Source organism: Podarcis filfolensis, assembly GCF_964270895.1.
Source record: "Podarcis filfolensis genome assembly, chromosome: 14".
In the NCBI taxonomy this organism is placed as follows: domain Eukaryota; kingdom Metazoa; phylum Chordata; class Lepidosauria; order Squamata; family Lacertidae; genus Podarcis; species Podarcis filfolensis.
In genome coordinates, this window is record NC_139616.1 from 38,708,248 (window position 1) to 38,731,213 (window position 22,966).

At 43.8% G+C, this 22,966-nt stretch overlaps 1 protein-coding gene and 1 long non-coding RNA gene across 3 annotated transcripts; both read right to left on the minus strand.

Moving 5' to 3' along the window:
• Window positions 1-8,252: 8,252 nt before the first annotated feature.
• On the minus strand, window positions 8,253-10,822 carry LOC310749037. The gene is made up of 2 exons (XR_014541448.1): window positions 10,688-10,822; window positions 8,253-10,303 (listed from the first exon to the last, which is right to left on the minus strand). It is a non-coding gene; the product is annotated as an uncharacterized lncRNA (long non-coding RNA).
• Window positions 10,823-11,368: 546 nt separating this feature from the next.
• RPS15A (ribosomal protein S15a) lies at window positions 11,369-19,136 on the minus strand. 2 transcript variants are annotated; one of them, XM_083585445.1, is made up of 5 exons: window positions 19,003-19,136; window positions 16,719-16,856; window positions 15,598-15,677; window positions 12,197-12,282; window positions 11,369-11,502 (listed from the first exon to the last, which is right to left on the minus strand). In XM_083585445.1, the coding sequence occupies exons 2-5, from the start codon at window positions 16,849-16,851 to the stop codon at window positions 11,409-11,411; spliced, it is 393 nt and encodes a 130-aa protein (XP_083441571.1). In that variant the 5' UTR covers window positions 16,852-16,856; window positions 19,003-19,136; the 3' UTR covers window positions 11,369-11,408. The 2 variants fall into 2 exon arrangements, with proteins under 2 accessions (XP_083441571.1, XP_083441572.1); XM_083585446.1 differs by having other exon boundaries at window positions 16,719-17,034; window positions 17,458-19,011.
• Between the last annotated feature and the right edge of the window lie 3,830 nt (window positions 19,137-22,966).

The window sequence follows — 22,966 nt, forward strand, 5'->3', positions numbered from 1 at the left end:
GCATATAAATTTTATGAAATAAATAAATGAATGAATGCTGGATTTTAAATTGCTGTCAGCCTCCCTGGGACCTGCTGCTGAAGGAGGAGTAACAACAATAATACTACTGTGATTTAATACGTATTCGATATCAAAATCCCATTATTATAAAGAAAAAGAATGTTAGCAAATTTTAAATCCTGCAATCTTGTAGATTTTCCTTTGAAGGTGTCCCACACTTCTCTTCTAATTCGTTAGAGAATCAAATCTGTGGTAAGCAAAGTAAATTAGATTCAGTGACATTCTGCTAATTGAGTCATTCCCCCTTCTCCGTGGCTTGGCTGAGTTTTTAATTACCAGCTAATCTCATCAATATGGTGGATGACTGGCAGCATGCAGATCACTGTATTACAACCACAGTGAATTAGAACGAGATGTTTTATGGCTCATTGCTTGACCCAGGGCTCTCCTGTCACCGCACACTGGGATGAACAGGGGAGCTGTGGTCATCAGCTGACCTGGAAGCAGAAGAAATAATCGCGCTGATTGCTCTAGCAAATAAGCAAGAGCGAAGGCGGTGCCAAAGTTTGAAGCTCCCCTCCAAAAGAAAGTACAAGAAGTGTTGAAAAGGAAAGTGAAGAAAATATAAGTGGTTCTGGAACACAGTCTTGAGCAGGGCCTGACACCAGTGTATCCACCAGTCCCCCAAAATTGTCTCTGTCATTGATAAGGTTGCCAGACCTCCTCCAGGTCTGAAGCCTTCAAGTTTGCTTCAACCTCTCCAGGGAGCAAGTAGAAGGCCAGAATCTCCAGATAGGAAAGACTGCCTTTAATAATATATATATTTAATATTATGAAGTGTGCAGCTGGAAAGCTTCAGCCGCAAACTATAGCATGGGCACTCTGGGGACAAGGGTCTGCCCTCCTCTAATTAACCTCCATCTCCAGGACCCGCCCCTGTGACATCAGGTCTCAGGTTAGGGCACTGAAATCTGAGGGTCTGGGATGCTCCTGACCTGGCAAATCTAATCACTGAATATCCTGATTGGGGCTGATGAGAGCTGGAAGTCAACAACGTCTGGAGAGCAGGCAGGTGGACGGATGCTTCACCCTGTTCATTCATTCATTCATTTTTAAAAACCAAAAAACCCACAAAGCAGTTTACAAAGAAAAGGCAATTAAATACCATATGGAAAACATCAAAATCCATATATATATAAACATCAAACTTCAGAACACAGCATTTCACTGAGCATGCTTAAATTCATTCAAGACCTCAACCAACCTACACTCACATGCTCTCAACAATTACAGAATCCCAATAAAGGAAAGCAGCCTAAAGTAGATATACAATAGAAGTGTTATTTCAATTTAAGTTCCTCCTTCAGGGACTGTGGACCAATGGTCCATAACTAAGAAGCAACATATTTTAGGGTGTTCATGATGTGAGCCCCTCCATCCTGTGTTCCGGTTGTATAAATGGGTAAATAAAACCATGTATCTTAAAGATACATCAGTGGTGTGCAGTCAGTGGACTAGGGGGACTAGGCTAGCTCCCTAAATTAGAGTATTGAAGTATTAAAGCCTGGCGCCTCCTTCCCAAAGCCCAGGAAGCTTCTGCCTGGCTTAGGGAGGGAGGCGTGATGCTCCCGTATGTGACGTTCCCTCCCACCACCCTTACAAGCTGGCACTTCTGGCTCTAACTGTTCCCCATGAAAAATTTCTCTGTGTGCCACTGGTCTCCACTGACCTTCTTTCCAAGGAAGATGAACCCTGAGTAAGCACTTGGGACCCGTGGAGGCTCTCGCTGCTCAGAGATTGAGGGGTCGTGGAACTACAGCGAAGAGAGGCAAGCATAGACTTCTGCTCATTGTTCATGGGCAGGAAAACAGAAAGGAAAAGCAGAGAAAGGAGTAAGAAGAGGGGCAGAGGGCTTTGCGGGATCAACAGCACGGTCCCTGCTGGTGTGGGCATCAGCAGATGCTCCATGGTGCACACCTACAAAGCTGGCCTAACAGACCTTCTCATTTAAATGGCACCTAGACAGAGCCACCCTTAGTGGATTGGCCAGCCACTTGCCACCACCAGGCAAGCTTCTCTGGGTCCACAGGAGAGGACAGTAACCAGCAGAGGGGGCTTAATCTAGAGCCCTCTCACACCTGGAAGTGCCCCTGTTGAAGTGTTACTGCTAGAGGCCACCAACCAGATACAAGGAGCCCCCTGCAGACCAGCTCACTGGCATATTGTCTCCTTCAATGAAGTCATTCTGGCCTTTAATACGAAGAGGATTCATCCCATCTGAAGCATGTAACATCTCCCTTGTTTGCAAAGAATAAAGGAAACTCGTGTTAAAGAAAAAGGGCTTTCAAAAGATTTTTTTTTATAATTGGCGTCTTCTGAACCAAAAGGGTAAAAATAAACCCAAGATACGAAGAAAGGCATAATGTTCCAAAGAACAAATTAGACATGCAAGAAGGATAAATGCTTTTCATCTTGACATGTTGTTCTCCAAGATGAGGAGCCTTGGCTGCGGAGGGGGGAAATCAATGGTGGCTTTTGTCATTTACTTCAGTGAGTCCAAAGGTCAAGCTCTTGATCTTCCTTTGGCAGCATCTGAAGGGCACTGACCAGAATATAGATCTAGTAACATTTACCCTCTGGCTAGAGGCCAGTTAAGAACATAAGGCAGGCCTGCTGGATCAGGCCAAAGGCCCATCTAGTCCAGCATGGTGTTCTCACAGTGGCCAGCAGATGCCTGTGAGACGCCTTCAAGCTGGATGCAGCATTCTGCCCACCTGTGATTCCCAGAAACTGCTTTTCAGGGCCATAATGCCTGACAGAAAAGGTAGGTAGCTATGGTGGCTAGCAGCCATTGATAGCTGTGTCCTCCATGCATGTGTCTAATCCTCTCTTGAAGCTGGTGGCCAGCCGTGTCTCCTGCATAGTCAAGCATCCTACTCTCACTGTGTTAACCGTCCTGCCAAACATGCCATCACCCCAAGGAATGGAAGAGCAGCCTGCCGTACTTGGATCTCAAAGTGGACCTGCCAGATCCAATCTGACAGTCCATTATGAGGTGATCCGAGGGTTTAAAAACACACTTTAAAGTACCAGTGAGGTGATCTGAGGGTTGCATGCTCCATCTGGTCCTCCTCCCGCCCTCCAAATAATATTTTGAACTTTTGAAAAGAGCTTGCTCAGGAGATCAAAGCCTGACCAGAGCATCAGACTCCTTGCCATGTGCTTTGGCAAAAGGGCCTTTTAATTATTATTTTTCTGCTGGAACAGAAAAAATCTGTTCCAAGCAGTTTTTATTAAGTAGAAGTAAGTTTTGAGCTTTGTCATAGGTGATCACACACACACACAACATAGTTGCTGGCATCCATCTGTCTCAAGTGACAATGGAGTTTGCCTCCAGAGGTGAAGTCAAACCACTGCATTAGCAGCACCAACATGACTTCTCCAGGGCGCAAGCCTGGGCAGTGTATATGGAGGTCCTGGGCTGCCCAGACAATAATTTTGCTCCTCCTAGATGGGTTACCTTCCCAGGCTGACAAGCCCCATCTGCCCCTCACTTCCACAGCATGTGCAAAAACTGCTTAACCATTAGATCCACTATTGATCTCATCTGCTCAATCTGCTGGAGTCTGTCTTTGCATGCAGGGGGAGTCCCTAACTCACCAAGGGTTTGAGACCCATTGGCTACCCTCACCTGGTTTAGCTGGCCGGTCAAAGCCAGCTGAGTGCAGGGTGGGGACCAAAGGTGGGCAAACTACCCAAGCAGGAGCATGCCCCCCCACCAGACATACTACCCCACCCCATTCACCCCATATGTATGTGCATATATATAATCTTACATATGAATTTGTGAATTGTGAAACTGAATGGATTTTTTTCCTGCATTGATTTTGGATATCTGTTGATTCAGGTACCCTGCATGGTGGTGAGTGTATGAAATAAAAAGTGGGAGGGGGCTGTCTGTCTTTCAAAGAGTGTTTTCCACTTTATAGCCATGTGAATTTGCTTAACTCCCTCTCTTTTAACTATTTGCAGTTCTATAAAAGCTTCACATTGAGTTATAGCTGTTCAGAAATCTGGGCAGCATTTGATTTTTGCAATGATTGCAGTTCAGCCCTCTATGAATAAAAAGAGAGTTAGGAAGTTATGACTGCTTCATCTCAGCAATGCTACTGATAATTAATTGAGCCTGTATTAGAAGCAGATGGGGGGGAGGGGGTGCAAGCCAGTGAAATGGGGAGGGGAATGCTTCAAGTGAAACCCAGTGTTTTGATGAAAATGGCATTATTGTTCCATGGAGTGATATTATTACTTTCTAAGAGACGAAAGCTACTGCCATCAATGGTCACTTTGCTTCTTCCAACTGTACAGTCCACAATGTGTCCCTCTTAGGATGTCTCCACCATCTTGAACATTCCAATATGGGCAAACAGACTGGCATTGTATTCAACTAAATTCTAGAAGACTATACACTCACTTAAATTATGACTAATTTAGATCAGTTAAGTTCCATTTGAGCTACTCTGAGTAGAATTAAATCAGATACAACCAGGGCTTTCCACACACACCCCAGCCGGAACTCGCCGGAACTCAGTTCTGACACCTCTCAGGTGGGCGCCATTGCCATTACTCTATAAGAGAACAAGGGAGGCGTTCATGTTGAGTTCCAGCATCTCACTCCTTCCAGCATGCCTAATGGTCAGGGCTGATGTGAGTTGGAGTCCAATAAGATCTAACACAGGCACCCCCAACCTGTGGCCCTCCAGATATTTTGGCCTACAACTCCCATGATCCCTAGCTAACAGGACTAGTGGTTAGGGATGATGGGAATTGTAGTCAAAAACATCTGGAGGGCCGAAGGTTGGGGATGCCTGATCTAGCAGGACAGAGATTCCCTACTCCTTGTTTATATGAAGCAATAACACACATAACCAGACAATTTTGCACTACCAGGTATGTTTGGAGTTGCTGGGTGCTCCAAGTCCAGCATTTATCTGAAGTGGATTGTCCCCTCTTTGTGTGCTGCAAAGGAGGGGAGGAGAGATCTTCTTCTTCTTCTTCTTCTTCTTCTTCTTCTTCTTCTTCTTCTTCTTCTTCTGTGGGAACTCAAAGCAGCTAACAGCACAAAAATGGAACACAAGGAAGATGATGCAGAAACGAATATTCCCTCTATTTCTAATGTCCAATCTATGAGTGCCATTTCTTGTGTTGCCAAAATGGCACAACCCATGAAGAAGATGGAGATATTGGCAGTGTTGGGGGGGAACCGAAGTTCTGCAGAAACGCACAAAAATATTTACGGCAGGAACCCCCAAAAACACCTCCATGAAAATTACTCCTTGCTTCTGACAAAAGCAACAAAAGATTGATACATACATACACAATGACAACATTCATGCAACATTGACAGGTATCTCTCCTGCATTGATTCACACATTCATTGTTTGGTCTATCATGACATTGTCGAAGACTGAAGGTAGCTTGCAAGCTTCAGAGCAAGTCTGAGTTTTCCAGCAGATGGAAATTGGTGTAATTGATTTTTTTTTATGTGAACATTTTTATATTGCTGGTATTGTTGTTGTTAGCTGAGATATTTCATAGGAAGCTGTTGATAAAATAATAAGAATAATGTAAGTACACTCGTACATGTGTAATTAAGGGAATGATAACTGAGTGTGATCTAGAGACCCAACACCAGGCAGACCATGGGAACCCTGAGATTACAATATTTGAATTCTAATTCTGCAGTAGCATTACTTTGTTGCTGTTTCCATTGAATGGTGGGTTTGATTCAAAGACACAACATTGCTGAATCCAGGGAAGCAGCTGGGAAGTCTTCTGAGGTCACCTCTGGTAGGGAAGATGATGTCTTTGCTTGCCTTGGATGCATTATATAAGCCAAGAGTGCCCTCTGCTGAAATGGAAACTTCCACACAGATTACTCCCATATCAATCAAACTGACAAGTCTCTTCATTTCATCCTTCTTTTTGAGGCTGAGATCACTGTCTTTCAAGTACCAAGTATAGAAACATGATTTTCAAATGGCAGGGAATAAATAGGGCTGCTGCTGGTGGCCGCCACAAAAAGTTAAGCCCATATTAGGGTATTGAGGTAGAGGTGAGATTGGGGAACTCCCTACTCTGCTCTGAAGCCTCATGTCAAAGATCCTAGGCCAGCCTCCCTCTCCTCCAGCCACGAACTATCACTGTAAATTTTAAAAATGTATGGGAGTCAGGGATGATCTACTATGAAACTAATGAGGCTTAAGCTTCAGGACCCCTAATCCCAGAGAGGCCCCAGAAATGAATTTAGTCCACATTGCTTTAAAATGTTGGGTCTAGTAGCGCAAATTTGAGTCGCATGATTAATTTTTTGTTGTATACATTTCAACCACCCCCAAGCTTGAGAGTCAGTAACACAGATGTTGTAAAGGTGTGGTGATCTGTCACGGAACTACCTCATTGAAAAAGGTATCAGTGGTTACCCAGACCTTGTTGCTGGTTGCAAAGGGGCCCCCGTGACAGTTCTGAGATTCAGATCCCCCAAAATGTAGGTCCGCCACTGAGAAGAGGAAGATTTTAAGCATAGATTCTTTTTCTACTCTTCTCCAGTGCATTTAGGGCAGCCAACCTAGTCTTGTCTCTTTCCACCCCACAAGAAAGACGAAGCGGTTGCTGGCCAGGGGATCTTTAGAAATTTAGAGGAGGGAGCTCACTTCTTGCGTATCTGCCATCTTACCAGAAACCCAGCTCCTTGCTCATGCTCATCTAACGCACTTGTTGGCTGTTTTTTTCTCCAGCCACCTGCTGGATGAGTCGCTGAAATTCATGAGGACTCACAGATCAAAAAGTTGAAAAACACTAGTTTTTCAAGTCAGGATCTGATAAAATGATCCGTGGCTTCAGCTCCCTCAAAATGCACTCAGGTAGTTTTTGCCTGTCTTCTTGATCACAGTTCTGTAACTGTGATCCTATCCTGTGATTGTTGTTTTCAGTCGTTTTGGGGAATCCTCACCTACAGGTCAAATTTTTCATGATTTTTTTCTAGAATCCTAGCTCGCATGCCACATTTTCAGTTATTTTTCAGGATCATGACCTGCACGTTATTTTTCAATCATTTTTTTAATCCTGACCCATGTGTCATATTTTTAGGTCATTGTTTCTCAAGCTACTTGATGTGGTGGACTGGCATTTTTAAAAAAAAAACAACAAAAAACCAATGTGCCAGGGACTGGCGCCATATTTGGTCCCTGAAGCATCCCACCCAACCTGGGCTGTGGTGGAGTCTCTATGGACTGGCAGACAATGAATCGTGGATCAGCCCTCATCTGCAAACAACTTTGATTTTCAGTCATTTTTGGGGTTGCTGATCGGAATTTTGGTTGTTCCAGTACAACTGAATAAAAATAAAAACAGCTGAATTTCAATATCCATGCTTGTTGAAATGCAGAAGAGATGAAAATGCAAATTCATTTGGGTTTTAGATCCATTCCTCTACCATTTCCGCCATTTGGAATAAGGGATAGCACATCTTTTCCCTTTGTACTGTGTTTCAAGAAGTGTATTTGCTATTGCCAGTCCTCAGCTCCATCCAAGAGTACTCAGAAATAGCCATAGGCTCGCTGCACCTAACTTGATGTCAATTTCCAAACCATGCTCATTTGCAAGATAGCTTTTTCAAGACATTTTTGATGCCAGCAATATTTGCATATTGCCTTTCCTTTGCTCGTTCCCGTGCCTTGCTTAAATGAGGAACAGAGGCAGAGATTAAACTGTGCCAAAGACAAAATGGAAATGCCAAACCTCATTTGAACTCCAGGGAAGGTTCCGTGTTTAGTTCTTAAAACTCCACAACCCTAAATAAGGGTGCATAATAGAGAGACCTGTTGCGCTCTATGGGACTTGCTTCTGAGTAGAAGGCACATATTAACTCATTTGTTTTCCATTTTATGCATTTTCAACAGAAGAATTCCATGAAGAAGTATGGCACACCAGTCCTAATACTGAGGCAAGAATGAAGAAAAATTAAATTATGGGCCGTATGTCTTCAATCACCAGTAATTTAACAGCCATGAGTTCAATTAAGAGAATGATTTTAAAGGAGAGGGAGAACAGACAGGGATTTCCTGTAGTAGGTGCAGAATCCAGGGCAAATGAGCAAACTCTTTCAGGGTAAGTACTTTGGTGAATGATATATCTCTCTGGACAAGTCTAACCAAAATGCAGTAGTGCCATTTAATGGCTCACATGAAGTATACATTTGAGAAAGGAAATTTATTAGTGATTTAGTGTAGGGACAGGCAAATTAGTTTGTCATTTTTGAATGTGTGCACCCAAAAGTTGACTCCTCCCATTTCCAGGTTAATCTGAGAAATTGTGCACTTGTTCAATTGTGCACTTAAATATTATATGGCTGAGTTTTGCTTATTCCCTCCTCCCTTCCAAACCATTTTCCTTTTGTGTCACGGATGGAAGGTTGGGACCAAGCAACAAACATCTTCTCCCAAAGATGTCCCACAAGGCAGCATGGAGATTTTTCCTCAGGGTTTACTGCTGAAGGCTTTCTCAAAAATCAGTACAGCTTAAAGGCTTTAGGAACAGTCTTTGCTTCTCCTTCTTCTTCCCAGGTTGACAAAGCCCCATCTGCCCCTCACTTACCTCTACAGCATGTGCAGAAACTGCCTTTTTGACCGTTGGGTCCACCATTTGTCTCATCTGCTCAATCCATCAGAGTCTGCCTTCACATGCAAGGGAAGTCCCTAACTCATAGAAGGACTGAGACCCATCGGCTACCCTCACCTGGTTTAGCCATCCATTTGAAGCTGTTTTGTGGTCCGTGGCTGCTGTCACAGACAGCTTCTAGGAGCCACAGTTGCTCTAAACTGCAGTAGTAGTATTCTTCTGCTCAGGTCCATCTTGTGAGTTTCCTACACAAATCAGGGTGGCCATTGCAGCAACAGGATGCTGGACTAAATGGGCCATTGGCCTCATCCAGCAGGTCTCTTCTTATGTTAACATTTCAGTTTTGATAGCCTCTCTGCCCTCCCAGTAATGAAGACAGTACTAATAAGCATCTCTTACAAAACTGAGATCAATTGCCTTCTAAGTGACGCACATACTACAATAAAATGCTTCAGGGAAGTGCAAAACGCAGAATTAAAACCGTAAAAGGCTTTGTGCATCTGATGGACTGGGCCCTAGTTCCCAAATGACTGCACCATAATCCATTTGTTCACTCTTTAAGGTGGAACTCTGGGTTTTTTGCTCCTAGATGCAAAGCGAGAAATTTTGGAGGATAATCAGGTGGGTTTTTTTAGGAGTCAGAAAGAGAGAATGGGACCAGGAGGATGGGCAGCCAGCCAGAGGCTTTCCAAAAGCTTGAAGACTCAAGGGCAAGAAGATACTCTGAAGGTAGTGGGCTGCCTTCCAACATAGGAGAGGCAGAGGGAGTGTGATAAGGAACAATAATAGGCATGACTGGCAACTCTACTGTAAAATTGGCCAACCGCACAATTCTTTCCATATTCATTAGAGGCGGATAAACATGAAGTCCTGTGATACGGATGCATCAAATAAATGAGATCTGGGAGTCCTTGGCTGGCCAACAAAATCCAACCCTTTTAAAAAATGGGCACAAATGGGGAAAAGGGTGGAGGATGACTTCAGTTTACCAACGTTCTGCAAGCACACAGTGTCTTCACTGCTGATCATGCATATACAAAATAAGGCTCCCTGCAAAACGGGAAGCTGCAAATGTCCAAAGCGAAGAAAAGGCTAGTTGTCTGAATGGCTGTCAGCTATTCAGAAAACCCCTATAGGATTACTTTTTAAGACTTAATGAATTTGCCTCTATAAAACACAAAGGGGTGATTTGCTTAATTTCACTATCCACCACAACACAGCGCTTCCAAAGTTACCGATTAGCGAGAGTGCATCCACCCTAAATGGAGCAAAGCATTCACTGTGGCAGCCACTAAACTGGAGAAACTCTCCTGCTCTTTTAAACAGCTGATTTCTTATTTAAAATATATTAAGTTCCTTATTTAAATTCTTTTACCCGTTTTGAAACTTTTGTAAGCATGAACAGGGAATTTTAAGCATCTCTCCCACTATCTGAGGGTGGAAGCAAAATATGCATAAGCCCCAAGATTCACATATGCACCCCATAAACCTATAATCTGCACAACAGGTCACTGTGTGAACTGCTCTCAAGGTATGTGCTTCTCATTACTTTAGCCTGTCTGTCCTGTCCTTTAGACATCTGGTCAAAGCACTAATCTTTTGAGCACTGCATTAATGCCAATGACTACAGGTCCATACAGACCTGTAGAAGGGACGCGGGTGGCGCTGTGGGTAAAACCTCAGCGCCTAGGACTTGCTGATCGCATGGTCGGCGGTTCGAATCCCCGCGGCGGGGTGCACTCCCGTCATTCGGTCCCAGCACCTGCCAACCTAGCAGTTCGAAAGCACCCTTGGATGCAAGTAGATAAATAGGGACCGCTTACCAGCGGGAAGGTAAACGGCGTTCCGTGTGCTGCGCTGGCTCGCCAGAGGCAGCTTGTCACGCTGGCCACGTGACCCGGAAGTGTCTGCGGACAGCGCTGGCTCCTGGCCTATAGAGTGAGATGAGCGCACAACCATAGAGTCTGTCAAGACTGGCCCATACAGGCAGGGGTACCTTTACCTTTACAGGTCCATACAGACAACCATTTGCCAGTGTCCACATAAGCAATTGCTCAGCATACAATACTGACTACTGATGTGTTTCTATGCTCCACTCCTTACTAGTAAGGTCCTGCTCTCTTGTAACTGCTGTTGATGGATTAAGAAGAGAGAATAAGAGTTTGGATTTGATATCCCGCTTTATCACTACCCGAAGGAGTCTCAAAGCGGCTAACATTCTCCTTTCCCTTCCTCCCCCACAACAAACACTCTGTGAGGTGAGTGGGGCTGAGAGATTTCAGAGAAGTGTGACTGGCCCAAGGTCACCCAACAGCTGCATGTGGAGGAGACGCGAACCCGGTTCCCCAGATTACGAATCTATAGCTCTTAACCACTACACCACACTGGCTCTCTTAAGACCAGCAACTGCCTCAAATTTATAGAAATCAAGTCTCACACTTTCTTCTGCATTGCAGATTACTTTTCTGTTAATTTCTGGTGCATAGATATACGTGTGCATAGACATATGTGTTCAGTTTATCCTATATAAAGCAGCAAGATCGAGAAGACAACCTGAGCCAGCAAAGGTGCCCGCACCCGAGGCCGTTGCTCACTTTACACAACAATGTAAAATATACTATTACCCGAATAGCATTATATACTAGGGCGATGGAACAAGGATTGAGTTTAACATGCAGGCTGCAAAGAGTCTATTTGAACAATTTATTAGTTTGCCTGTTTTTACAAGTTTAGAAAAAGAATCCCAGGATTTTTCCTCCTGTGTGTTTTCGCCTAGCTTCCTCGTGGTCCATGATGCCAGCTGAAGTTGTCAGCACAATGTACCTATTAAAAGGGTGAGGAAAATACCCGTTATGCTTTATGCTTGATTTCTTACCCATTTGCAAAAGCAGAAAGAAGAATTTAACCTCATCTTTAACAGGCAGCACATTAGAAAAATGTACTACCACAAAAACTAAATGCAAAACTGCTTAACACATATACAGATTAGATTCTTATGGGATCATTGCCATACTGGTTTGAATCCAGCTAGATCATCGTGCATGCAAAACAACTTCCATAAGCACCAAGGAACTTCTCCTCCCTCTTTCCTAACAACAAATCTGCTCCAGAAAGTTAGGGGGAACTCCCAGAGCTGCTATGGGGGAGATGAGTGAGGGGAACCTTGCACAATTAGTTGCATACAACCCACTGATCATAGCTATCAACTTTTTCCCCTGTTCTTGCAAGGAATCCTATTTGGAATAAGGGAATTTCCCTTTAAAAAAGGGAAACGTTGACAGCTATGCACTGATTCTACAGAAAGCAATAGCTAATGTGCCAGAGTTAGCAGGTTAAGTGCTAGTAGTAGTTCTGGCTTTTGATCCAAAATTATGAATAGATTCAATGATTTTCGGCATGCGCTTATCTTGCAATATGAATCTAGCACCAAGGAGCAATAGCTAAGGTAAAACTCACAGCAATGAAGCAGCCCTAATCACAAGCTTTGGCAATCCAGTTCTACACAGCTGATACTTACCCAAACTGACGTGAAGGTAGCAGGTTGTTCTGCCACTTTTCCAAATCCTTCAGTTGGACATCAAATCTGGGGCTGATCACACCACACTATCAAGCCAAACAAAGGAGAAAAGACTTAACCATCTTTCTAATGTATTACTTGCAAAGTCCAGAAGTCATTGAACTGAAGGATGTGGCATTAAAGTATTTTCAATAAATTTGATAGAGTCCAGAAGTCATTGAACTGAAGGATGTGGCATTAAAGTATTTTCAATAAATTTGATAGATGGAACACAGCTGTGCTACCCAATTCAACAGGAAGCGGAACCAGGGAAAAGTGCCTGGGAACAACAATAATAAATGTTTGTGGGTTCAGGGGCTGTGATTTATAGCCAGTTCATACAATCCTGAACAGGATCCAGATGGCACTGTCAGTTAGGCACAGGATGAAACCATCTTGCTTGAGTTAAGCAGTGCCTGAATGGGAGACAAACTGGGAACCCTGCCTAGAACACATCTGAGTTACAAGATGGAAGGCAGCATAGAAATGGACTAGATGGCTGAGGGGTGATGGTGGCAAGAGAGGCTCTTCTCTGTGGTGGCCCCCAGCTAGTGAAACGACCTCCCTTCTGAAGCCCATATTGTGCCATCACTGAATATCATCATCATCATCTATTAAATTTATATACCGCCCTATACCGGAAGGTCTCAGGGCGGTTCACAGAACAATGCGTTTTGATGATAGGCTGAGACACATTTCTTTACCTAGGCCTTTGGATGAGTGCATATCTTCCCTCCTCCTACTCTGCTGTGTGCTGCAGTTCTGTGCTACTTTTGTTATTCTGATAACTGCCTTTTATTTTACGATTTTAATTACACAATGTTCTTAATTGTTATATTTTGCAGCCCACCCAGCAACCATTTGGCGAAGGGTGGGCTATAAATACAGTTAACAAAATAAATAAATCGAAGCGCTGCCTCACACCAACGTACAGGAGTTGAACAAGCACATGTCAAATGCAAACACTGGCTTTGTCACAAGCTGCAGGGCACAACAGAAACCTTGGCATTATGCTGCTTTGACAGGGCTGACAGAAATGCCAACATTTCTGCCAAGAGGCAGAGGTGCATGCCAGTCTTCAACTACACTAGGGTTGCGTATTATATGCAAATTGCCTTCTGTGGAGTGTGACAAGCAACTAGCCTTCTTCCCAACTTTTGAAGCAGCAGAGATGGGCGAGGATTGTCCCAGCAGCTAAGAAGTGATTTTGCCTCCTCCCCATTGCCAATTTGGGGAGGATGGAAGGGAGATGTTCGTCTGCTGTACTAGCAGCAAGGGCCAGACAGCTGCATCCTATGAGGCTTACTTTGGTCAGAATAGAGTACAGTTGTACCTCAGGTTACAAACACTTCGGGTTTACAAACTCCGCTAATCCGGAATTAGTCCCTCGGGTTGAGAACTTTGCCCCAGGATGAAAATGGCAACTGTGCACCGGCAACACGAGGCCCCATTAGCGAAAGTGAGCCTCAGGTTAAGAACAGTTTCGGGTTAAGAATGGACTTCCAGAACGAATTAAGTTCATAACCCGAGGTACCATGTATACACTTCCAGAGTTAACACTAAATACATTACTTATGGTAAATGAGCCATCATAGACGCTAGAGGACTGTGAAAAATTGTTTCCCAGGCTTTTTCAACTTGTCTACTCATGTACTATCTGAAACCAGAGGGGCACATTGGTTGCCAGATGTGAATATTGTCATTATTTTCAGCTCTCCTGCCCCACTATAGCTTTCCACCTGATTATTGAAGTAGTATTGTGCTTGCATTAGGACCAACTGACAAGTCACAAAAATGGTGCGCTTTTGAGTTTTGTGGGACCAAATTTTTCCTCTGACAAGATGTTAAAGAAAGCAAAAAAGGAGAAGGTGGGAAGAGGAAAATGTTGCTGGCACACGGCTACTCCATTTCTGCTTTATTTTGTGATTTTTCTGTTGGTCCCAATGAAGGTCTTGTGAATTTTCTAAATGAAACCAAACAGCTACCGCCATTTTTCTTATTACTTCTAATAAGAAATTTGAAATCATTTATTTCAACAGGAAAGAATACAGGCTCTGGAGGTCTCAAAAGCACACACACACAATTTTGTTATATTCTGTTCTAACCATGATTTTGTATGTCTCCTATGGGCCAGCACAGCTAACTTAAACTTTTCAGTAAGAAATGATTCAGAACTTGGGTATGAATAGAGTTGTATAGTTTCATCCTGAATTTGTAATATCAGCCTGTAACTGTAACAATCAAGTCAAATATTTTGAACACAAAGAAAGAAAAAACATGTTTGGAAAACTTTCACAATACTCTTTTAAGAGTATAACAATATATACCGCCCTGTAAGAATACTCTTAAAACTTGCAACATCCAGAGCACAACACACACATTTAATATGTGGTATCTAAAAGAAGAAGAAAATATAAATACAACCCATTTCAAAGGTGCAGCTGTAAGATGCTATGCCCTAACAGATCTGAATATATCAGTTTACCAGCTATTTTCAGTTCTAGGCCTATTAACATTTGACCAAGCAGTCACAATACTAGGTAAGAAGAAGAAAATAAACTCCAATCTCAGGAAAAACTAAAAACTGAGAAAATAAAAGCCCAAGAATCATGTGAATGCATAAATGCACATCTCAATTCAATAACGTAAAAATCAATTTAGAAACAAAATTATACAAATAGTAAAATAAAAATCTGCCTTATCAGATGTCTGGGTTCAAGGAGTTCAAAAGTCCCTTCACTGACTAGCACCAGCTGTCTAGAGTTTCAGGCAAGGAGCCCTTGCCAACTGCACGCATAGATGCCAGGAACTATAGGTTGATCGGAAGTGGCTTCCCAAGACTGATTTCAAAGAGGTCAAGGAGAAAGAAGAGGATCCATTGATGACAGCCACTTAGGTGGCACCCTAAAGACTGTTCTCTAAGGGTTTTTAAGACAAGCAGAGTAGATGTCTTCTGATTTGCCAGTTTAAGGCACAATGTTGTCAACTCAAGTGAACCAGACAGTGGCTGTTGTAGGACCAGAGGACCTTGAAATGATATCCTTAAACCTCCAAGATTCACAGCTGCTTCTTTTCAAGCCATTCCCATCAAGGACCTCTTGAAGCCATTTGCTTATAATAAAAGTTCCCATTTGGTCAGGCACACAATTATATGAACAAAACATTACAGTATTGTCTGAACTGGCCCTAGGGCTAAAGGAAATTTTGCCTAAATACATAACACACCTTCCATTTATTCCAACCCACAAAGGGTGAATTTTCCTGTGAAGTGAGGTGAATTTAGATGCACCCAGCAAGTGTATCTTCCAAGATGCAATTCTGGCATTAAGTCCAGTGGGGCTTAAATGGAAGTCAGGTCCTACCTTGTTGAGTCTGCCTGTGAGATTAACGACAATCTTCCCAGCTCTGTGATCGTCAATGATCTCAAATTCACCTATGTACCCTGTGAACCAAAGAAAAGCATTCAGCATATTCAAACCTTTGCACCATTGAAATAGAACTAAAGCAACCCATTCCTCCCCGTTAACTGAACTGCTTGACTATGAGGGTGGGATATATGAGCCAGTGTGGCATAGCAGATACTATTTGACTAGAACTAGGAATGCAGGGATTCAAATCCTTGCTGTGCCATGGACACTTGGCTTGCATTTGGCAAGTTACTATTTCACACAGCCTGTGGCATTCGAAGTGATTCAATTTGCAAAAACAAAACTGGAAGCCATTTTATAAAATCGAATACTGCATGTTAATACAAGGATTACCATAGGTTTTTCAGGCTATTGTGCACACTATCATATATATCAGCATACTTCGCTATTTCATTTAGTACAGTGATACCTCGCGTTACATACTTAATCTGTTCCGGGGGTCCGTTCATAACAGGAAACTGCTCATAACATGAGGCGCACTTTCTTTAATGGCACCTCCCGCTGCTGCCGCGCAACTTCCGCTCACATCCTGGAGCGAAGGTCGCAACAAGGGGCATCTACTTCTGGGTTAGGGGAGTGCATAACCCGCAGCATTAGTAAGGGGGATGGTACGTAACACGAGGTACCACTGTATTGCTGCTTGTTTTGTTTTACAGAGTATGTACACCTAAGGACAGTGCCTTCTTGGCTAAACAATCAACTGATGATGAGAACAAAAATGGATGGTCCCTGAACCCTTTGGAGGAAGGGCGAAGCACAGGTGTGATAAATAATTTAAAATACTACTTGCACTGTACCATCTGAAGGAGCAAGTTATTTGGCTTATAGTGAGCTGACCATTTTCACTGCCCCCAACCCCAAGTACGCTGCTTCAACCACAGTCATCTTCAAACAGAACTTTTAAGTAATTAAGCCCAGTTTCAACCTATACCCACATCTAACTTTGAATATAATATATTCACTGGCAGCTTTCCCAGCCAAGGTGATATCGGAGTTTAAAAGGCCAAAAAGCTGAATCTTTCCTGGACTGTTTTACATATATTCTGTGGACTTACCATGCTTCATCATCACGGTTAAGAACCGGACAATAACTTTCGAGCACGGTCTGATGAGTACTTGACGTTTTCCACGCTTCTCAGCATTGTTGATGCTTTTTAGAGCATCTGCCAGAACGTTCATGCGCACCATGATGCCTGCATGGATAAAATACACAAATTTAAATGATAAGCCCAATTGCTAACATGTATCAGTTTTCTTTCTTCAAATGGTGGCTCACTGGATTGCGTCTGGATGTTGGAAGCAGCACAAAACATAGGGAGATAATTAAAAGAGTAATCAAAACACACTTTCTAAACAAATGGCATGTATTATCTGCTGTTACGATGTGGCCACTCCAATTGCAAATAAATCGTTTAGTTCACTAGCCAGTTAAAGCTACAAGCTTTCATTCCTAAGACAAAGCAAGTTAAGAGCAATTCTGCTCTTAAGTTTTGGATAAGGGTAGTAAGTTGATATAATAGCCTCAGTAACTGCCTACAGAAAGGGGTGACTGTCACAATGAATAAACTATCTTTAGAAAGTACTGAATTGCAAGGGCACTACATTGTGTGTATTTCCAGAAAAAAATAACTGCAACTGTTCGACTTCTTTTCAAAGAGCTCTAACAACCCAAAATTATAAAAAAAGCGTAGATTCGGAGAAGCCTTGCAAACAAGTTCACAAGGTACTAAGCTCAAATGCTTACACAGTTACCTCTGGTACAGTAAAAGTTTAAACACAAAAAGGATTAATTGCCTCCAATTCATAAGAACTGCCCAGGTTGGATGCTCTGAAGGCTATTCTTACTTAGGAGTTGCAATCAGGAGAGTATTTGCCCAGTGCTGTTCATACACACATGCCCCCCAGTGCAGCACACACAAACACTTCAAAATTTAAGAGCTGCTTATGCATGAAACAAGATGGCTTTGGGAGACTGTAATAGCTTTTTGTGTGCAATTATCAGGCACTCATTGGGACTACATTAAGCTACCCTGCATCAAGACACAGAGACTAGATTGGGGATATCTTCAAAGTCTGTGTTGTCATTCTTTTTTAAGTCACATTTCCCCCCTAGAAAGACCTTTAACAGATTATGTAGTTGCCCTGACTACATGGGGGTGAAGAGGAGAGTCCCTTTGTACTCAAAGGGACGCATATATTATACTTTGTATTTTCATAAAAGAAGTCTTATACTGTCTCTGGGGTTCTAGTCCAAGCAAAGCCCTGAAGAATTATATTCCTTAGCCAGAAAAACACAGACACTGCAAGGATTCCTTAATTTGGGTTAAAACAATATCATATTTTGACACCTTGAACAAGGAGCAACAATGTTCAGGGACACTATTGAATGCCAGTTGCTGGGGAGTCAAAGGCCCATTGCCCTCAAAACCTGCTTGTGACCATCCCAGAAGCATCTCTGGGAAACAGGACACTGGACTTCACAACTTTGGTGTGATCAAGCAAGCCTTCCCATCGTTTTTACAGCTGCAGACCCACACAGCAACCCTTTGAAATATTAACACAGCTGATCTGATGTATTTGCAGTAAGAATGCCACAAGAGATGGGCTTTTGTGTGTCCCCCCCACCGCTTACAAGTTTTAACATTAGCTCGTGAGTGCAATACTTTCCCGAAGCCAACGATCCCCAAAGGGAAAGAGTTCTATTGTAAGCACTTGGTAAGGCAAACTACCCGCTCCAGGAACTGGAATGCATGAGAAGCTGAGGGCCCCAAACTTTGCTGCCCCAGTGAAGCATCCAGCGACCCCGGGATGTTAAGGGGCGACCCGGAGCTGAATGCCACCCATGTCGGCCTGCTCTATAGCAGCAGCCTGCAAGCCACCCCCGCCCAAGCTGGTGCAGGCGCCCATGTCTCGCGAGGACCTAAAATGCAACCACATGAGGCACATGGAAGCTCCACTACGTGCCCTGGGGCTTACACGCATGTAAAGTAAGTTGCAGCCCGAACGCGTGAACACGCAGCCGTGCCCGGCGTTCTTCGTCCAGCAAGGCACCTTCTGCCTGCCGGTCAAGGCCTCCCCGGTCAGGCACAGCCCGCCAGCCCAGCCCTTCCTCCACTCAAAGCCCCAGACCAAGGCATTCCTCTCCCAACCGCTCTCCCCCCCGGCTCCGTTCAGGCGGCCGCCGCGAGGACCAGGAGAAGCGCGGTCATCTCCAAATAAGCTGCGCAGGTCGAGCGGAGCCCCAGCTTCCAGGAACCGGGTCGACAGCGGCCCAAGGAGACAGGATGGGTTCGATATACGACGGATGCCACCCAGGAACGGCCATCGCCCGCTACTCACCAGTGCAGCAATATGGCGGAAAAAGGAAGGCGGCCGAGCGAGCGCGGGGTGTTATGGGAAATCGAGGCGGCAGGATAACAAGGAAGTGGCGGGGATTTCTCTCGCGAGATTACATTGTTCCCGGGTTAAAATGCCTCGGGGAGATTTCCGCTCAGCCAGTGCTCGTCAACGGCTTCGCTTTGGACCGTAGAGAACAAAATGTAGAGATACCTTGTGTTAAGGCTGAATCGACACATAGGGCTCAATTTTCTGATCTTTTAGGATGCGATTTTCTGCGTACTCATTTGGGAGCAAACCTGTTGAAATCACTGGGACGTCGCTTTGAGTCGACAGCTGCAGTGCTCAGAATGTCTTTGAGCTGATTTTTCCAGGATTTATTATTTTTTTGGCAGCAGCTTCTCCGCTCAGAAACAGAAAGAATCCGCAAACCTATGCATGCCACATTTGAGGGGATTCTTAAAAATAAAATTTTGGAAGCAGAAAACATTTTAAAGTGCAACATGTCTGCATGCAAGTCAATGAAGCGCAAGGCTTCTGTGTTCAATTGACCGCTGGATTCAGGCTTGATCTCCCGATAATTTTTACACGGGTAAAAATTATGAGTTAGAAAGAGTACTTCCGCCAAGATTTCTCAACGGCAGCTACCCGGAAGTTACCGACACTACACTTTTCTATCTCTGTGGCCTAAAGGCAAGGCGTCTTCAAACACTACGGCCGGAGTTGGCAGAGAGTGGACTCCCAGCGGCCCTTTCGGTTTTGGTATCCAGTAGCAACCAAGAACGCTTCCCGAAAAGGGGCGGGGCCAGGCGACGCTTTTGTAGGTGCTCAGCCTGTTTCTGTCACTGCGCGGCAGGACTCCGTCGCATGAACTCATTCTACTGTACTCTATGCGCTACACGTTTTATCCTGTTTCCTCCAGGCCACACACACGCGAGTTGCTCCAAGGCACCATATAGGGATCTTCCCTATCCTCCATTTTACTCTCACAGCCACCTTAAGTGAGATAGGCTAGGGCAGAGTCCATAGCTGTCAACTTTTCCCTTTTCTTCCGAGGAATCCTATTCGGAATAAGGGAATTTTCCGTTCAAAAAAGGGAAACGTTGACAGCAATGGCATAGTCCCCCAGCCTTGGGTTCCTCAGGTACAATACAATGGTACCTTGGGTTAAGTACTTAATTCGTTCCGGAGGTCCGTTCTTAACCTGAAACTGTTCTTAACCTGAAGCACCACTTTAGTTAATGGGGCCTCCCACCGCCGCTGCACGATTTCTGTTCTCGTCCTGAAGCAAAGTTCTTAACCCGAGGTACTATTTCACAGTCTGTAACCTAAAGCATATGTAACCTGAAGCGTATGTGACCCAAGGTACCACTGTATTTTGATGGGAGTACAACGCCCGCCGCCCTTGACTATTGGATAAGCTAGCTGGGGATGATGGGAGTTGTAGTCCAAGGACATCTGGAGACCTAAGGTTGAAGAAAACTGGGCTAGACTAGGGTAACAGAGACCAGGTTGCCTGGCCAGTTTCATCAGTGATTTGAACCTGCCTCTTACGTGATTCATGTTGCCTTCTTGAGGGCAATGAGGCAGATCTGGTGCTGTGCCCCGAGTTTTGGTACCATCCAGAAGCAGGCTGAAGCAAACACCTCAGGTGGTGGAATCCGTGGGGTGACGCCCCACCCACTGCCGCCACCCAAGAAGTGAGGGCAGGTTCCGGCAAGAGCTCTGCAATTATTCTAGTGCAGTCGCCCCAGTGGAAAATGTGACATGTTCTCAGTCCTTTATTTAAGAAGCATGAAGGGTTCCCCACCCAGGCAGCTCCTCTGTCTGTCTCCAGTTAGGCCTAGCATGGGGAATCTTTCTCAGCCAGAGGGCTGTATTCCTTTCTGGGCAACCTTCTGAAGGCAGAAATGAGCACAGGAACAAATGTAAATGTTAACATTATTTATTAACAGCATTTATATGTGGCCCTTTAGGCATAAAGTCTCCTACGAGGGGCTTGCAAAAATCGACAACCTAAGTTTACCTTTGTACAGTAGTTTCTATGCACTCACAAATCTTTCTCCATCTTCCATCCAGAGAAGGAAGAGGAATTATGAAAGTTCAGTGACACATTTGAGACAGGCAAAAATAATTGGGGTGTGAAGCAGTGCCAGGGGAGAGGGTATGGCTGGGGGGGGGGTGTTTCAAAGTCCAGGGAGATAGCATTCAGCCCCTTGGCCTGAGATTCCCCAGCTTGCTAGGCCCTATAATGTTATATAGATGTTACCAAGGAAAATACTCAGAAGATGCCAAGCCACTTTCTTAGGAAGGGATAAAAGGAAGTCTCAAGGAGATGTGGAAATATTTTCAGCCTCACAAGGTTGAGGCATGAGGTATTTCCTAAACAGACTGTTTTACCAACACCAAAAGGATGGCATTATGCAACAGAGTGGAGGAAAACTTGAGGGGAACTTAAAGGCCTCAGCAGCAGCCTTTTGAGGCAGGGGTAGTCAGATGGTAGAGTAGAATCTACTAGTAGATCTCTGGTGATGATTGGCAGTTAGCTCATAAATGGTTTGTGCTTGCAAAGAAGCATCACTATCAACCAAAAGTCTTTTTCTCCTCTTAAACTAGCTAGCTCAAATCAAGAAAGCCTGGGAAGACTGAAGATTTGTCTTTTTTAAAAAGGGGGGGTCCTAGATCTGGTAAGGAAAATAAATTTAAACTGAGTATGTGCTGAAGGTTGTTATGCTATTCTACATCTGCCTTCCTGAGCCACTATTTTGCATCTGGCTCTGTTTGAAAGTTCAAAATTGAATTCTGCCCACTTGTGTCTTAAGACATCAATAAGTTAGCTCCAATTTTGCTATGACTTTATTTTCCTGGTTAGATGAATGGAGAAAAGCAGACAGGGGCCTTACATACACATTCAATAATTGCCATTTTTTCCTTCTACTAACATTTTTATTCAACTTTTAGCTCTCTAGATAATACATTTATTATCCATCTACATTACGTATCAACGCAATCAAAAGTAAAGCAGCAACATTAACCAAAAAAAGGCTCGTACATGTAAGTTATTTCCCCTCCCTCCAAGTCTTTTCTCTACCTTCCCACCCTACATGGCTCCCTCCTAAATCATATTACAACATTGCTTTCCCTTCACGTAAAACACTGCCCTCCTACCCAAACTAGGTAAAGTTGGTTTAGTTATCCTGTCTAAAACAAACACACAAAATCAAGGGGGGGGGTAGGACTTATGGGAAAGTGTGGTGTTTTTGAAAGAAACCGGTTCCTGTCACTTATGCTATCACTAAATCATTACAAAATAGTTTTATATTCACCATCTTGTTGCTAGTGCCCATAACTGCTAGATACAGGAACTGCCATCACAGACTTCTCGCTTTTCTCAGGACGTGTGCTGCTTCTAATGTCCAAAATGACGGTATAATGTCAAATATGGTATTCATGAATGGGAAAATACTTACTACAATGATAACTAAGTTGGCATACCGAAATATTTCAACCCAAGGAGCAGTAATAGGTAATGTTGCTCCTTTCACCTGCTGAAGAAAGCCTGCTTCAGGGATTTCTCTTTTCACTAGCCTTAGTAAGAGGCTTTGTTTCTTCTCCTAAGGCAGAGATCTTATGAGGTTGCTCTAATGAGTCCAAAAATGGTTTTTCATTCGTTTGGAAAAACAGAATGCCCTAAGATTCACATGTCACAAGAGATCCAACATAGGAATGTTTAAGTGTTGAACGCCACCCTAGTGTCCTTATGCAGATAAGTTATCTGCACCATGTTACATACTAGTATGGCAGTAAAAAATGAGCCACATCCCACCCCTAGCATTCAAAAATGTTAGATGTGCGTGAAGAGAGAAAGACTGCTTTTTATTGTTGTGAGCCAATTAGTGAGAGAGTGATGATAAAAATAATATTTGTGTTAGTTCTAGTTAGAAGACTTTCTATCCCTTGCTGCCAA